General features: G+C 42.3%; 1 protein-coding gene across 6 annotated transcripts; it reads right to left on the reverse strand.

Moving 5' to 3' along the window:
- Nucleotides 1-1,501: 1,501 nt before the first annotated feature.
- LOC110528822 (polymeric immunoglobulin receptor) lies at nt 1,502-12,264 on the reverse strand. Of its 6 annotated transcripts, none has more exons than XR_016497059.1 (10): nt 12,078-12,234; nt 6,573-6,881; nt 6,020-6,349; nt 5,081-5,175; nt 3,275-3,363; nt 3,080-3,120; nt 2,653-2,721; nt 2,399-2,470; nt 1,974-2,027; nt 1,502-1,817 (listed from the first exon to the last, which is right to left on the reverse strand). XR_016497059.1 is itself a non-coding variant. In XM_021610957.3 (10 exons), exons 1-9 carry the CDS (start codon nt 12,133-12,135, stop codon nt 1,974-1,976), a joined length of 1,071 nt encoding a protein of 356 aa, XP_021466632.3. In that variant the 5' UTR covers nt 12,136-12,248; the 3' UTR covers nt 1,502-1,814. The 6 variants fall into 6 exon arrangements, 4 of the variants coding, with proteins under 4 accessions (XP_021466632.3, XP_090096255.1, XP_021466648.3 ...); XM_021610957.3 differs by having other exon boundaries at nt 1,502-1,814; nt 5,081-5,129; nt 12,078-12,248; XM_090240129.1 differs by having other exon boundaries at nt 5,081-5,129.
- Nucleotides 12,265-17,476: the final 5,212 nt, after the last annotated feature.

The raw sequence follows: 17,476 nt of genomic DNA on the forward strand, positions 1-17,476 counted from the left end.
TGTATATAGCCTGTATTTTTACTGTTTTTTTTTTCTTTACTTACCTGCTGTTCACCTAACACCTTTTTTGCACTATTGGTTAGAGCCTGTATGTAAGCATTTCACTGTAAGGTGTAACCTGTTGTATTCGGTGCACGTGACAAATAAACTTTGATTTGAAATCCTTTTTTCAACGGTATATTTACAACTTAGGTCAGCTATGCTGGCCTATGGAGTCCCTTGGGAAACCCAACTACCGAACCATCCAATGATGGGATATACAGTATAAATAAATTATCTTAGCTTCAGAAATGACTTATCTCTATTATATATATCAACAACTTTTGGAAAACTAATATTCTGAGCTAGGAATTAAAAGAGTATTGTCCACAGATCTAATTTCATCTGAAAACCCTTTAACTGGAACAGAATATGAAAAAATATGACCTTAGCATCCGGTAATCCGAGCATCAATTTATACATTTTAAGTCAGTTGACAGACTGCATTTAACACCAAGGAAACATTTTACGATGAAGTTATCCCCAACTCCCAGCTGTTCATTATGTCTCCTAAATCAGGTAGGCACATTCCTCCATATGATGTGGAAGTGCCCTACAGTTAAATACTTTTGGGGCAAAGTTACAAAATTCCTTTTGAAGTGCATGAATCTAAATATTCAATGCTTTGCATCTATTATGTTACTTAACGATGATAGCTCCTCGAATCTCTCAATCAAGCAACGATTACTGCTGGCAGGCATCATTTCCTAAAAAAAAAGATGCTGGCTCTTAGATGGCACTTACCTCACTCTCTGCCAATTCACCAGTGGATACAGTTACTGTTAGAAGTTATAACATTAGAATTATCAACAGCGAGACTGAATGGTGCTAGTCAAGGAACAATTGAGGCTCTGGACAAATATACTCAGAAGAGAATCATCTCAGCTAAAGCCCAACACATACAAGTAAACAATACATACATGGTTGGGGCTGTAAGGCCCACTTCTTTTTTGTCTTCTGTTCCTCATTACATTGCATTTATTATCATTTAAACTCTATATGTATTTCTTACTGTTTTTTTTTGAGTGGCAGCTTACATGTACGTTTGAAATGGATAATGTACCTGTACCCCCCCCCCCCCAACAAAAACCAACAAAACAACAAAAAATGTGGTCCTCCAAAAAATAATATATCACATAGTAATGGCTGTGACTGTGTCTCGTAGACCTGGGCCATATGTATCAAGAGCCTCAGAGTAGGAGTAGAAGTGCTGATTTAGGATAAGTTTAGCCTTTTAGATGACAATGAATAAGATTACAGGGCCAGGGGGGACCTGATCCTAGATCAGCACTGCTACTCTGAGACACTCGGTACGGTCCCTGATAATTATGTTTCTTGGCATTAGAATTTAGCCTACCCTCTTGTTGTGAAATGAAATTGTGCTCTGCATCTAGGAAAATACTGTATGTAAGTATTTTAATCTCCTGTTAATGATGTTGTACATGCATTCATTTCAGGTAAGTTTCTCGTTAAGGTAGTTTATTTCAGATATGCAGCATTGAAATACACATGATCAGTGTGTACATTAAACAACAGAAAATCTAAAATTACACTCAATTAATCTGTCTTTGTCTAGAATACCCAATCACTGGCATAATTAAGCCAGCAGAGCCTGCACAATGGAAAAGAACAAGACTGTGATAGACAAGCATTAGTCTTATTCAGTCCTTCCAGATCAGTAACCCCCAAAGAGGTGAGAGCTAGGGAGTAAAATGGAACAAGGCCTATTTGCAATTTGGAGGGACTTCACTCAGTCTCTGTTGTTCTGTTGCCTCCTGCTGGACAGAAAGTGAACCTTCAGTTATCGGTGAACATACTAGTCGCATAAGTTACTAATGGACAACGATCAGTTAGTCAGAAGGTGCAGATAAAATGTCAAGTGCACCAACGGAAAGGAAATAGCAAACATGAAGGTTGGCAGTGATCACACTGACCTATCTCTGGTGTGCGGCCACTGTGCTGTAGACCACATCACCTGGTTCTGCTTCCTGTAAGAGAGGAGGAACACAGACAGATTGATAGCTATAATGGTGATTTACAGAGCCTATATACATAAAAGCTTCTGCCAGTACAAACACATACAGGCATGAATAAGTTAAGCAAGTCATCAACACAGTAGAGCAGCTTTTTATGCAGGCTTTGGTCTTGGTGACCACGGTGTTGTATGTCACTGCATCATCAGGTAATGGGTCCTGATGGTAGGCGGTTACATAGAGTTATTCAGATAACATTTACATCCATTTTGTATTTATTGTACATTCTACAGTACATCAGGGCTGTCAATTCACGTGCTTCTCAAGACAGAAAAATACTATACAAGACCAGCAGTGTGTATGTGTTTATTTAGTTTAAAGTTGACCCTTTGTGCTGTCCTGTGCTGCTTAGGAATCACAGTGCTGTATAAGTCACCGTGGCTCTCAGGGTTTAGGCCCTGTGGGATGGAGGAGAGAGAGCAACATGATCTCATCCACTCAGAGAGGGGGTTCGTTGGGTTGCAGAGGGGTTATGTTGGGTTGGAGGGGGTTGGGTTGAGTTTGATGGGGATTTAGTTGGGTTGCAGAGGGTTTAGGCTGGGTTGGAGGGGTGGTTGGGTCAAAGAGATTACGTTTTTACCTGTTGTGCTGTTCCTCTGGTGTGACTCACAGTACTGTAGGTAATGTTCGGCTCAGAGTCTGCAGACTGCTGAAAGAATGAAACACAAACCTTGTTAACATCAAACGTTTTTTTTTTACGACATAAGGATGTTGTACACATGTATATTGACACATGTATTCTAATGAATGTACAACATGTGTTATCATTCAAGTGTCAGGAGTTGTGGTGAGGGATTTGAGGAAGTCAAATATGCATACTCAGTGCATGACTACATTGAGAAACCCAGTTCTCTTTAAACTGTTTAACTTAATATTCTTGAGTCCAGTAAACCTAAGATGTCGGGTTGATAATTGATACCTTTTATGACTATCAACCAAAGAGAGCCCTAGAGTATCAAGAAGTGAAAGGAACAGATGTGTGAGAAGATAACATGATCATAGCTTACTACTGTGGTGTTTGCTGGTTGGTCCTTTGCCTTCTTGTCCTCTGAAATAAACAAAAGAGGATGTTGGTACTAGTGATCTTTGATGTCAAACCTTTCACTTATAGTATCAACTGTCCTGTATTTATTATATTCTGCAAATTACATTAGTCATTATTATTATTGTTTTAATCCATTTTTATTAAAACAAATACTTACTTTGTTTTCTCAACTTCTTCAATGTGACCAAGGTACCAGCTATCACCACCACCAACAGGCTCAGAGGAATGAGCAGGACAACCAGCAAACTGGAATTTAAAATGCAATTAGAATTTAGCAAATAGAATATATAGAAAATCACAGTCATTGATCTACATGTCATAGGCATAATTTTTGTTGCACTGTTGCGACAGAGTAGAAATACTTTATAGCCTATCATGGTCCGAACACATTCGCTTTAGGAAGTAAGGAATAAGGAACTTTACCAAAAGAGGGAGGAGAAGAGAATGCCACAAATGCTTAAGTATGTCACAATACACACACAAGGATGTCTAACCATGGGGAAGTGGTAAAGGAAGGTGTATTTCATTTTGTATCCACTTTCATCCATTGCCCCCACACCCTTACAGTATCACCAACCATTTGGATGACTATTACATGTTTGTCATTTAGCAGACGCTCTTATCCAGAGCGACTTACAGAAGCAATTAGGGTTAAGTGCCTTGCTCAAGGGCACATCAACAGATTATTCTGACTAGGGGATTTGAACCGCCGTCCTTCCGTTTGTACTGGCCCAAAGCTCTTAACCATTAGGCTACCTGCCACCAATATTCCTTATAAGCTGCGCACAGCTCCCCCGCAGAAGAAATATCAGCCTCCACAGAGAAGCACGAGGTTGAACTTCACTCAACTTTCACAAGTTTTCTTTGTTAGCTAACACTATAAACGTTTCCCTTCACTGTGGGAATTAAATCGAATCAATGCAATATTAGCCAATTTCATTGCAACAAACGAACAAAACGAACTATGCAATACTTAGTATGCAAAACTAACTATGCAAGAGATTTTCATGTAGGCAGAAGTCAGGCCCATACTCTACAGACCGGTGCACCATAACCAATAAGATCTGCAGTAGATCTGCAGTAGGCCTATATGCAAATAGACCATTGCCATATATAGATTTGTGCCATTCACTTTGAACTGGACTGTACAGCATGAGCTATTATTATGTGTTTTGAGATCAGACCAAGAGCTGCATGTAGCCATGTGTTCACATTTGTTCAAATTATTTTCTAGTAAGTGAGTTACTACTAGCCTAGCTATAGATAATTTGTATTCGGCAATGTGGGAGTGACTGCTTCCTACAATAGCACAAAACGTTTACATTTCTAGCCATCTTTGAAAAACAAGTCAGGTAAAGACCTTTTTTTATGTCTTAAAGGAGCAGTATTGTATTTTGAGAGAGACTTGAATGTGCTAAGTTGCCAATATGCAGAGGGTAGCATCATTTGTCTGATTCTCTGTAATAATGGTATGGGAATAATAACGAATTGTATTTTGTAAAGGGGTTTCTTGCATCAAACAACACAACAAAATGATCAGTCACTTCCTTGTCTGAAGGACAGATGGATAATTCATGTCAAGCCCTGCATGTTTTTTTTTTCAAAAGTCTCATGGAATGTAGGCCTACATTGAACACCACACATTGGATGCTACTGTAGGCTGAAGGAAATAACCGCTATTTCCATGTTAAAATGTTATCTGAGCCATAGTTTTTGATGGTAGGCCACTCTGGTAGGCCTACAGTATGATCAAATAGCCACAGTAACCTACGTGGCCCCTGTTTAAACAGTAAATGAAAGCAGGTACGGCCTCAGTGTTCACAGTAAACCGCCGGAAGTAGCACAGAAATTTCACAAAGTTCAAGTTTGCACTCAGCAGACCTGACATTTTCTCAGTGCTTAAACATTTTTAGAGGGAACATTTCCTGCTGCCCCTGTTAAAGTGAGGAGACTGAATACTGACCTCTGGATCCTTTCCTGTCGCTTCTCGTCAGTTCCCCCATTGTTCTGGTCTGTAACAGAAGGGGTGAATGTTGCCTGAGAAGTGTTACTCAGCACCTGTTAGGGAAGTTTAGTAAGTGGTTGGAGCTTTTGTCGCTGTGAGAAGCTACAATAAGTAGCTCCAATAAACTGACTGGTGTACAATGTAGATTTATATGATTAAAACCAGGTAACTGGAATGTTGATTAGCTAATCTATATCATGCTTTCTTAGCTTGTGTTTCACACATGCGTTAAAATTTAATTCCTTCAATTTTCAGTATTAATTTCAAATCTAGGTGGTAGATATGATGAACAGTTTTATAAAGATTGTTCAATTTCTTAATGAAATGACTGACAGGACAATATCAAGAGAATGTGTGGTCAAAAGATTTCTCCTGAGTGGTGCAGCGGTCTAAGGCACTGCTAGAGGCGATGATACAGACCCAGGTTTATTCCCTGGCTGTGCCACAACCAACCGTGGCCGGAAGTCCCATAGGACGGTGCACAATTGACCTAGCATCATCCGGGTTAGGTAAGGGTTTGTCCAGGGGGGCTTTACTTGGCTCATCGCACCTTAGCAACTCCTTGTGGCGGGCCGGGTGCCTGCAGGCTGACCCCGGTCGCCAGATGAGCGGTGTTTCCACCAACACATTGGTGCGGCTGGCTTCCGGGTTAAGCTGGCGGGTGTTAAGAAGCGCGGTTAGGCGGGTCATGTTTCGGAGGACGCATGACTCTACATTCACCTCCACATTCGAGCCCTTTGGGGAGTTGCAGCGATGAGACAAGATCGAAATTGTGAAGAAAAATGTAAAAAATATATATATATATTTCCACTTTGCTTCAGAAATGTTCCTTAATCTCTAACACTGGATGAATAAACGGGACTCATACATTGTTATATGGGATTGCTCTGTACTTACTTGTGGTGGTTGTGTTACTCTGTGTTGTGGTTGGTTGGTTAACAGTGATATGAACAGGCATCTGTAGATCTCCAACTGCACACCAGTACCAGCCAGTGTTCTTCATTTTTAGTTGACTCATCGTTACGATCATGACTTTTTTTCCATTGGCAAGAATCCGCTTTAATTCTACTGATGCTCCATCTAAATTCCCAACAGTCCTCACCACGCAAGAGCCACCCAGCCTGCACCAGCAGAAATCTCCAGAGTTACTATAGTTACAATTGACAGTGACACTCTGTCCTTCAACTCCAGTCACATGTTGTTGGTCCACATAGAGTCTTGCAGTACCTGCACATGAATGGATTTGAAAGGTCAACATTGGTGTGAATGTCAAATAATCCCCACACAGAGTACATGTTCGGTCATTTTAAAAAGGTACATCTAGATCAGAAAACACAAATGGTTTAAACAGAATTATGAGGCCAGATGCTCATCTAAACTATTCAATTTTACATGGTATTACTAAACTCATTAGATGGTATTTTAATGATCAGAAAGGTAAGGATCTCACCTGTGGCAACTGACAGATATAGATGTGTGGTGCCACCTTTCTCCACAGCACACCAGTAATATCCAGATCCTAGTTGCAGATTCTTCATGGTCACAGTGAAGACTCTTGTAGTAACATTATCAGCGATGGACAACCAATTAGATGCACTCTGAGAGTCAGTACGCATTAGAGTGGAGCAAAAATTGAAAAAATATCCACTACACCAGTATTTCACATGTTCTTCAGAGCCATGATGATAGAGACATGGGATGGTGATGGAGCCTCCTTCACTTACAGACACATGACTCACTGTGGACACACCGTGAATACCTGTAGACACAACAGAAAATACATATATAGATACTTTAATTTCACCCAGCTGCTCAAGAGTCCCACCAGATGATCAGCCAAACCACTTGACAAAATCTACACATTTGTGACCTCTAGAGAAAAATGAGTGATACACATTGTCACACTATGTGCTTGTGACACCAGAGAAGACTGAGACATGTTAGTGCTGATGTTGTCACACCCAAATCCTGCCATGAGAACATAACGTAACACATAACATATTTAGCTTTGACACCCCTAAACTCCTCTCTCGCTCTCTCTCTCTCTGTTAAAGTGAATTGTTCAGAGCGACATTCATTCATGTTGTTGTAGATTGGATGTTTCGGCGGTTGTCGTTCTTCGCGTTCAAAGATACCGAATTCTTAGCTGCAGACAGTAGTAATTAATATCAAAGACTTGCTCTTATTCTGTCGGTATTGATAGTCTAAGAGTTTAACCACGTGGTATGGTTAAAAGATTCAGCAATGGTCTGCAACCTTTGTCCTCCCGTGATTGAGAGAAACATGGTCTACTTAGAATTTCTCAAAGTTGGGTTTTATTCGGAATTGCAAAAAAGAGGCTGTCCCAGGATGCCTAACCCTAACTGGGCTCATGGGCGGTCCTCTGATTTAGTTCAACTCAAAAGGGAATTGGAGTTTCCTTCATTAAACAGTCCAAAATCACATTACACAATTTTACAAACAGTATCATCCTCACTCATTCATATTATACAGCAATTAGATGTAAACCTCATATCTGAGGCTATTATATAAACAGCATTATGGTAATGCGGCCACACCGTCTCCCATGAGCTTCCCCAAGTTGTAACAAACGGACCAGTTCGTAGCTGGATTCTTCACCGATCTTTTATACCTTCTCCGGAACCTAAACGTTGTTCGGACCTCAAGTTCTGTGAGGTGGAAGAAATTCCTTTGTTCTCTATGAATCTTCACTTTATTTCTATACTGTGTGGCCATGAGGCAAGGTCTTCCCTAGGAATTTACGACCTCAATCTGACCACAGCAGTCTGGTTGTAGAAGCAGAGAGCGGGGATGGTGTTCGCTGTACCCAAAGAGGGCAACGTCATGACAGCACATAACTGTGGACAGTGGATCCTGATAACAGTGGATCCTGAAGACGTGCTGCACCATGAGCTGGTCCATCTCTTTGGCAGAGGGTAGTTGGGGAGAGAGATGAAATGGGCAGCCTTGGAAAACCGGGCTCCCTCCATCAGACGGAGGGAGCCCAGTGACAAAGTCCAGGGAGATGTGGGACCAGGGACAGGCAGTGGCTGAAGGAGGCCGGAAGGGGCTTGCCGCGGAGACTTACTTAAGCACAAACAGTGCATGCGACGACGAAGGCAGATGCGTCAGGAACCATTGTGGGCCACCAGAAACGTGTCGAAGGAAGGCCAGGGTTTGACGGTAACCCGGATGACAGGTAAGCCAGATGACATGAGCCCATTCCAGTACCGGACTAAATTAGGGATGAACAAATGGTTAGCCGTTCCCCCTCCAGGGGCAGGATGGGAACATTGTGCCTTGCGGACCAGGGTCTCAATACCTCAGCCCACAGCAGCCGCAAGGAATGTGGTAGAGAGGATGGTCTCGGAGTCAGAGGATGTGGCAGCGTGACTGTACAGGTGAGAGAGGGTGTTGGGTTTAACATTATTGGGCTCAGGTGATAGGAAATGGTCAAGTTGAACCTGTTGAATAACAGAGCCCACCGGGCCTGCCTGGAGTTAAGGCGCTTGGCTGTGCGGAGATATTCCAAATTCTTGTGGCCGGTCCAAACCAAAAACGTATGTTCTGCTCCTCCCAGCCAGTTTCTCCACTCCTCCAGTGCCATCTTTACCACCAGGAGTTCTCGGTTACCCACGTCGTAGTTTCTTTCTGAGACGATGGGACAGGAAGGCGCAGGTCCTGGAGCTTTTGGTCCTGGACGGAATGCTGGGACAGGATAGTCCCCATTCCAATGTCAGAAGCATCGACCTCAACCACAAACTGACGGGACGGGTCCAGATGGATGAGGATGGGAGCCATAGTGAACCGGCACTTCAGGTCCACAAAGGCTCTTTCAACCTCTGGGGACCATGTGAACGGTACCTTGGGAGAAGTGAGTGCCGAGAGGGGGGCCGCCAGGGTGCTGTAGCCTCGAATGAAACGCTAGTAGAAATTGGCAAATCCCAGGAAACGTTGTAGCTGCACCCTGGACGTAGGTTGGGGCCAATCCACTACTAATTTCACCTTTTCCGGGTCCATCTGGACATTTACTTCAGCGATGACATATCCCAGAAAGGAGAGGGTAGAACTCGCATTTCTCCGCTTTCACAAATAACTGCTTCTCCAGGAGGTGCTGAAGGACTTGTCGAACATGGAGGATGTGTTCTTGGGCAGAATGGGAAAAAAACAGGATGTTGTCAAGGTAGACGAACACAAAATGTTTTAACATGTCCCGGAGCACATTGTTTACCAGGGCCTGGAAGACCACGGGAGCGTTGGCAGTGTTGAAGGCTGTCTTCCACTCATCCCCTTCGCATATCCGAACCAGGTGATAGGCATTCCGAAGGTCCAGCATGATGGTATGGTAGCCCCCTGGAGAGGTTCGAAAGCCGAGGAGAGGAATGGTAAGGTGTAACGATTCTTGATCAATGCACGGACACAGGGTCTTGTCCTTCTTTTCCACAAAGAAAAAGCCCACGCTGGCAGAGGATGCAGACGGACAGAGGCCTCCAGCAGCCAGAGAGTCCTCAATGGCCTTGGTCGCCGGGCCAGATAGGGAATATAGCCGACCACGAGGCGGTGTGGTGCCTGGGAGAAAGTCAGTGGCACAATCGTAGGGACGATGTGGGGGAAGAGAAGTAGCCCGTGCCTTGCTGAAGACATCCAGGAGGACATGGTACTCTGCGGGGATGGCAGATAAATCCGAGGCTTGATTTAAGCCCTGAGGAGACCATCTCGGGGAAGGCTGCGCTGCTTTGAGGCAATGAGAATGCCAGAACGGACTCCAACCCAGGATTGAACTCATGGTCCTGTCAATAATGGGTTGTGTTTTTGGAGCCAAGAAAATCCCTACACAACAGGAACAAGGGGGGACTCAATGAAGAGAAGCTGTATAGCCTCACTGTGATTTCCTGAAACCCACAGACTAACAGGAACAGTGCTGTGGGTAACTCTACCAATGGATCGGAGTTGAGTGGGGATACCTAATTCAGAAACAAGGGGAGCGGCCATAAAACTCTCATCCGCCCCAGAGTCAATGAGCACCCGAAGAGACTTAGACTGGTCTCCCCACAGCAGTTTCATAAAAAAAGGAGTGCGGTTGATGGGAATTGGAGGATTCTCAGTCTGGCTCACCAGAGTGCTTGTACCTACTAACAAAATATTTCTCTTAACCGGGCAGGTGGCTATATAATGTCCCGCAGCCCCACAGTACAGACAACTGTTAGAACTTAGTCTAGGTGAACGTTTCCTAGGCAACAATCTAGCTCTGCCCAGTTGCATAGGTTCCGGTGTATCTGGCTCACCTGTCACCGATGATAATGCTGTACTTTTATTTACACATGACATATTACACATTACCAAAAAAACATATTGAGATACTAAAGTGTGAAATGCAACTGGTGCACACTTATAAAAAACAATGACTTGTCACTGAGAGACTAGTCAGAATTGAGGGAAAGATGAACGGAGCAAAGTACAAAGAGATGAAAACCTGCTCCAGAGTGCTCAGGACCTCAGACTGAGGCAAAGTTTCACCTACCCACAGGACAACAACCCTAAGCACACAGCCAAGACAATGCAGGAGTGGCTTCGGGACAAGTCTCTGAATGTCCTTGAGTGGCCCAGCCAGAGACGAGACTTAAACTCGATTGAACATCTCTAGAGAAACCTGAAAATAGCTGTGCAGCAACACTCCCCATCCAACCTTACAGAGCTTGGGAGAAACTCCCCAAATACTGGTGTGCCAAGCTTGTAGCGTCATACCCAAAAAGACTTGAGGCTGTAATCGCTGCCGAAGGTGCTTCAGCAAAGTACTGAGTAAAGTGTCTGAATACTTATGTAAAAGTAATATTTCAGTATTTTATTTTTTATACCTTTGCAAAAATTCTAAAAAACAATTTTTGCTTTTGTCACGTTCTGACCTTTATTTCCTTTGTTTTGTCATTATTTAGTATGGTCAGGGCGTGAGTTGGGGTGGGCAGTCTATGTTTGTTTTTCTATGATTTGGGTATTTCTATGTTTCGGCCTAGTATGGTTCTCAATCAGAGGCAGGTGTCATTAATTGTCTCTGATTGAGAATCATACTTAGGTAGCCTGGGTTTCACTGTGTGTTTGTGGGTGATTGTTCTTGTCTCTGTGTTTGCACCAGATAGGGCTGTTTTGGTTTTTCACATTTCTTGTTTTTCTAGTCTATTCATGTGTAGTTGCTTTATTAAAGAACCATGAATAATAACCATGCTGCATTTTGGTCCGCCTCTCCTTCACCTCAAGGAAACTGTTACAGCTTTGTCATTATGGGGTATTGAATATAGAATGATGAGGGGGGGGGGAGCAATTTAATCAATTTTAGAATAAGAATGTAACATAACAAAATGTGGAAAAGGTCAAGGTGCCTGAATCATTTCCGAATGCACTGTACAGCTGTCTGTCTACCCCTATTCTTTGTCCCCCTGATAAAGGCTCTTGTAGCGGCAACGCGCCAGTAATCTTTTAAATTGTTGCTATAAAGCCGCAAACAATAAAGGATTATACATTTTATTTCTGGAAGTTGGTTTGCAAAAAGGCTTTTTTAGTAGCATTGTTTAATATCCAGCATCAACTTATTTTTGTTCTGTATTATTTCATGCCATGATCAAAGAGCACCTCATGGTATACAACTGTAACCAAATAAGTGCTTTATTCCTGTCTCTCTTCTTAATATGTTAGATCTTGATTACTGGAAGTTGTATTTAAATGTGTTATTTAAAAACTAACTAGCTGCTGAAAAATACAACTGTTCCACAAATTAAAACAGCACTCATCAATACATCTGAGCACAACATAAAGAACATCTTTAATGTGACTACAATGTCTATGGACAAAGTAGAACGAACATTATAGTGTTATACATTTCAGTGTGTACTCAGTCTCAGTGTCTGACATAGAGGAACTGAGCCTAATAATATCAAATAACAAAATGACTTCCCTCACTTACCTGACAGTCCAGTGAGGAAGAAAAGAATGTGCAGGACAAGGAGGAGATATGGAGCCATGATTGGATGAGAGAGAAATTCTCTGGTAGCTTTTATGTTTGAATGGGCGCACTGGTGTGTGTCAGGGACCAGGGCACCCAGGCAACTAACTCTACTTCCTGATCTTCATGGATATCAGTTATTTAACTCTTCCTGTTTTAATGACATTGCAACCATGTGCCCTGTGCAAGACCTTGTGTAGTCAATGTTGAGCTGTTGAACCTGACCAAGGTGGGTTTGTAAATACATAGGTTAAATAATATGATAATTGCTTGTGGTTCGTTCCCCATCCTCAATACCCTGATAAAGTAATACATTTATAAACTCCTGTCCTGTGTTGGTCTGATATTCCTTTCTGATATTAATGAGGTCCCATACTGATTACAGTTAAATGAAAAGTAAAGTAATTAGTTACGTCCATCACACCATCCCCAAGAGTTTCCTGACTAGCAAGGGCAGTCTGTGTTTAATTTAATTGTTTATTAGAAACACAGATCATTGTGAGGGGATTTCACCAATGGTTGAATGAGGAATTGACCCCTCGCTAAGCCCTGGCCCAGAATGTTGGGCAACCAATCAAATCAAATCAAATCGAATCGAACCTAACTTTATTTTTCACATGCCCCGAATACAAAAAGTGTAGACTTTACCGTGAAATGCTTACTTACAGGCCCTTAACCAACAGTGCAGTTCAAGAAGAGTTAAGATATTTGCCATGTAAACTAAAAGAAAAAGTAATAAAAAAAACGTACACAATAAGAATAACAATAATGAGGGGGTACGGTTACCGAGACAGTGTGTGGGGGTACAGGTTAGATGAGGTCATTTAGGTGGGGGTGAAGTGACTATACATAGATAATAAATAGCGAGTAGCAGCATTGTACAAAGGGGGGGGGGGGGGGGGTCAATGTAGATTGTCCGGTGGAGATTTCAGTAATTGTTCAGCGGTCTTATGGCTTGGGGGTAGAAGCTGTTGAGGAGCCTCTTGGTCCTAGACTTGACGCTCCAGTACCGCTTGCTGTGCGGTAGCAGATATAACAGTCTATAACTTCGGTGACTGGAGTCTCTGACAAATATATGGGCTTTCCTCTGACTCCGCCTATTATATTGGTCCTGATCATTCCCAGTGATGTATTGGGCCGTTCGCACTACCCTCTGTAGCGCCTTACGGTCAGACGCTGAGAAGTTGCCATATCAGGCGGTGATGTAACCGGTCAGGATGCTCTCGATGGTGCAGCTGTAGAACCTTTTGAGGATCTGAGGACCCATGCCAAATCTTTTCAGTCTCCTGAGGCGGAAAAGGTTTTGTCGTGCCCTCCTTGCGACTGTCTTGGTACGTTTGGACCGTGATAGTTCATTGGTGATGTGGACACCAATGAACTTGAAACTCTCAACTCGCTCCACTACAGCCCCGTCAATGTTAATGGGGGCCTGTTCGGCCTGCCTTTTCCTGTAGTCCACGATCAGCTCCTTAGTCTTGCTCACATTGAGGAGGGAGAGGTTGTTGTCTTGGCACCACACTGCCAGTTCTCTGACCTCCTCCATATAGGCCGTCTCATCGTTGTCGGTGATCACTGTTATGTCGTCAGCAAACTTAATGATGGTGTTGGAGTCATGTTTGGCCACGCAGTCGTGAACAGGGAGTACAGGAGGGGACTAAGTCCACACCCCTGAGGGGCCTCAGTGTTACGGATCAGCGTGGCAGACATGTTGTTGCCTACTCTTACCACCTGGGGGTGGCCCGTCAGGAAGTCCAGGATCCAGTTGCAGAGGGAGGTGTTTAGTCCCAGATTCCTTAGTTTAATGATGAGCTTCATGTGCACTATGGTGTTCAACGCTGAGCTGTAGTCAATGAACAGCATTCTCACATAGGTGTTCCATTAGTCCAGGTGAGAAAGGGCAGTGTGGATTGCGATTGATATTGCATCATCTGTGGATCTATTTGGGGCGGTATGCAAATTGGAGTGGGTCTAGGGTGTCCGGGAGGATGCTGTTGATGTGAGCCATGACCTGCCTTATAAAGCACTACATGGCTACTGACGTGAGTGCCACGGGGAAATAATTTAGGCAGGTTACCTTCGCTTCCTTGGACACAGGGACTATGATGGACACATGGACTATGATACAATGTAGTGTAGTTTTGTTTGATAAAATACATTTTTATATCCTAACATGATCAATGTTGTATACAGCATTTTGCATGAATTCCAACTCTTTCAACTTGCAACTTGCAACAAAACAATCTTAACCTTGTTTCACCCAGTCAATTTCAGTTGCTGTGCAATCCTCAGACACTCTGGAAGGCAACCAAACTTTGTTTCATCATTCCATATTACGAATTGGCTTCACAACACCTCTTTTAGCCCACGAAGGGCAGACATCATTACGCACCAATGAGATGGGCTGTGTTCACTTGATTGACAGTCTCTTAGTCCAATGACCACCTATCGTTTTGAAACAAAGCTAGCTGGATAGCCAACTTTTCTGTAGAATGTGAATGCCCTTTGTTTGACAAGCAGCCATTATGCTTGAGCTGTGTGTAACGGTGATCATTCCTTACATTTTTGTGGAATACAATATATTAGTATAACCTATGTGTATGTTATTTTGGCTATGACATTGTGTGGCTGTGCATTTTTTTAATGTCTTATTGACTATTGATCCACATATTTCATTATATTGATTGTGTTCCCAATACTTTATAAAATATATATGTTTGTAGATATGTGTTGTTTATTTGATGTATTGATGCAGGGCTCATCCGTAAAATGATTGATGCAGAGCTCATCCGTAAAATGATTGATGCAGAGCTCATCCGTAAAATGATTGATGCAGGGCTCATCCGTAAAATGATTGATGCAGGGCTCATCCGTAAAATGATTGATGCAGAGCTCATCCGTAAAATGATTGATGCAGGGCTCATCCGTAAAATGATTGATGCAGGGCTCATCCGTAAAATGATTGATGCAGGGCTCATCCGTAAAATGATTGATGCAGAGCTCATCCGTAAAATTATTGATGCAGGGCTCATCCGTAAAATGATTGATGCAGGGCTCATCCGTAAAATTATTGATGCAGGGCTCATCCGTAAAATGATTGATGCAGGGCTCATCCGTAAAATGATTGATGCAGAGCTCATCCGTAAAATGATTGATGCAGGGCTCATCCGTAAAATGATTGATGCAGAGCTCATCCGTAAAATGATTGATGCAGGGCTCATCCATAAAATGATTGATGCAGGGCTCATCCATAAAATGATTGATGCAGGGCTCATCCATAAAATGATTGATGCAGGGCTCATCCGTAAAATGATTGATGCAGGGCTCATCCATAAAATGATTAATGCAGAGCTCATCCGTAAAATGATTGATGCAGGGCTCATCCGTAAAATGATTGATGCAGAGCTCATCCGTAAAATGATTGATGCAGGGCTCATCCATAAAATGATTAATGCAGAGCTCATCCGTAAAATGATTAATGCAGAGCTCATCCGTAAAATGATTGATGCAGGGCTCATCCGTAAAATGATTGATGCAGGGCTCATCCGTAAAATGATTGATGCAGGGCTCATCCGTAAAATGATTGATGCAGAGCTCATCCATAAAATGATTGATGCAGGGCTCATCCGTAAAATGATTGATGCAGAGCTCATCCGTAAAATGATTGATGCAGAGCTCATCCATAAAATGATTGATGCAGAGCTCATCCATAAAATGATTGATGCAGGGCTCATCCATAAAATTATTGATGCAGGGCTCATCCGTAAAATGATTGATGCAGGGCTCATCCGTAAAATGATTGATGCAGGGTTCATCCGTAAAATGATTGATGCAGGGCTCATCCATAAAATGATTAATGCAGGGCTCACCCCCTGCTAAAATAAAGGTAAAATCAAATAAGTAATAGTAAACTTGAGTTCTGACTGAATAAAAATAGTGGTAGACTCCACCATCCCCCACCTATTCAAACATAGGACCTGGATCCTCCAGTCTGACCCCTTGGCTTTCTCTGGCTCCACACCCACCCCACCTGGCCATCTAGGTGTGTGAAGGTCAGTGTCTTCTATATAGGGAAGCTAATGATCCATCATGTATGGCGTTCCTGGGAGTATGTAAACTTAAATGTTTTATTACCATAGCATTTTTGTATATTCTCTATAGTTATGTACTTGGGAATGTATCAATTGACCAATTCGGCCACTTGGGTACATTTGGGCAAACTCGTGAGGAACACCTGGAAGACTTGATACAAAATATTATGTAGAGCTCTCATCCAGTTTGAAACTTTGCACACCCACTGCTGCCCCTCTTGTGGACAACATCTAAATATTTTAGATGTTTTAAAGGATTTATGTAATAAAAAAAACATTATTTTCTCATTAATTTTCCCCATAGGAATGGCGAACAACGGGTTATTCACCAAAGGTAAGTCAAGCACAAAACATTCTTCAAGAGTTTCATTTCACAACACATACATATTTGAGTAGAATAATTATAATAAAATGAAACAAACATAATGTACAGATAAGTACACACATCAAGTATTTGTTATTGGTATAGTGTGGTATTTAGACACATTTTGGATATAGAAAAATACAATGTGTTGTTGGGAATAGAATCTGATACCCACATTTACAGCATAGCATACTGCACGTAGATCTAAGAATGAAGATGTATAGCTCTTACTCCCAGAGGGAATTAAATATTGAACGTATACACAAATGTAGAATGAAGGTTATGATAAAGAAAAATACATTTAAAACTAATGGCAGCTGCATGTTTGAGTAACTTTGCATTTAGTGCAAACTGTTGGTAAACTGGACCCTTTGATTGCTCCAGAAACAAGTCTCTGGTTTCGGTGCATCCTTGGTATCATCTTGATTTTGGTTTTCCCTGAACTTCACCACAGAAACGATGGTGCACAGGAGGAACAGCCGTGCATTACCAACTTTCACCAGGTAGAAGAATGTGTTCCAATCTGTAGAAGAATACAATTATTTTGTCATGTCATTATGAAAATTGCAGTCAGACAGAGACAGGTGTCCAGGGGGCACTTCCTGTATTTAACAAGAGGTAACATCATCTAACATCTGTACTGTCCTTCTTCAGAATACTTCTTGCATATCTATTTATTTCTTAACCAATCAACATCTTAGTTTTCACATGTGTCAAAAGTTGCTGTAAAGTCATCCAAAGGCCTCCCTTAGGCAAGTCACAGGACACGCGCAAAGATATTGAACCATGGTGAAGTGGTAAATGTTTCAGCAAGAACATTTAAGGAAGGTGTTTCATTTTGCATACACTCTATAGCTGAAAATGAAAAATACAGATTTCTTTGTAATTTGGGCAATTAAACGTATTAT

This window comes from Oncorhynchus mykiss, chromosome 1, assembly GCF_057628025.1.
Source record: "Oncorhynchus mykiss isolate SJ-2025 chromosome 1, ASM5762802v1, whole genome shotgun sequence".
NCBI classification, from domain to species: Eukaryota; Metazoa; Chordata; class Actinopteri; order Salmoniformes; family Salmonidae; genus Oncorhynchus; species Oncorhynchus mykiss.

What these genes read in the sequence shown, in the direction of transcription:
- LOC110528822 (XM_021610957.3), bottom strand. Translation starts at nt 12,135, where the DNA reads ATGGCTCCATATCTCCTCCTTGTCCTGCACATTCTTTTCTTCCTCACT. An exon ending in AACCAGCAAACACCACAGTA is followed by an intron (nt 2,722 to 3,079) that starts GTAAGCTATGAT and finishes TCATTCTTTCAG; the next exon opens with CAGTCTGCAGACTCTGAGCC. An exon ending in AGCACAGGACAGCACAAAGG is followed by an intron (nt 2,028 to 2,398) that starts GTCAACTTTAAA and finishes CCTCTCTTACAG; the next exon opens with GAAGCAGAACCAGGTGATGT.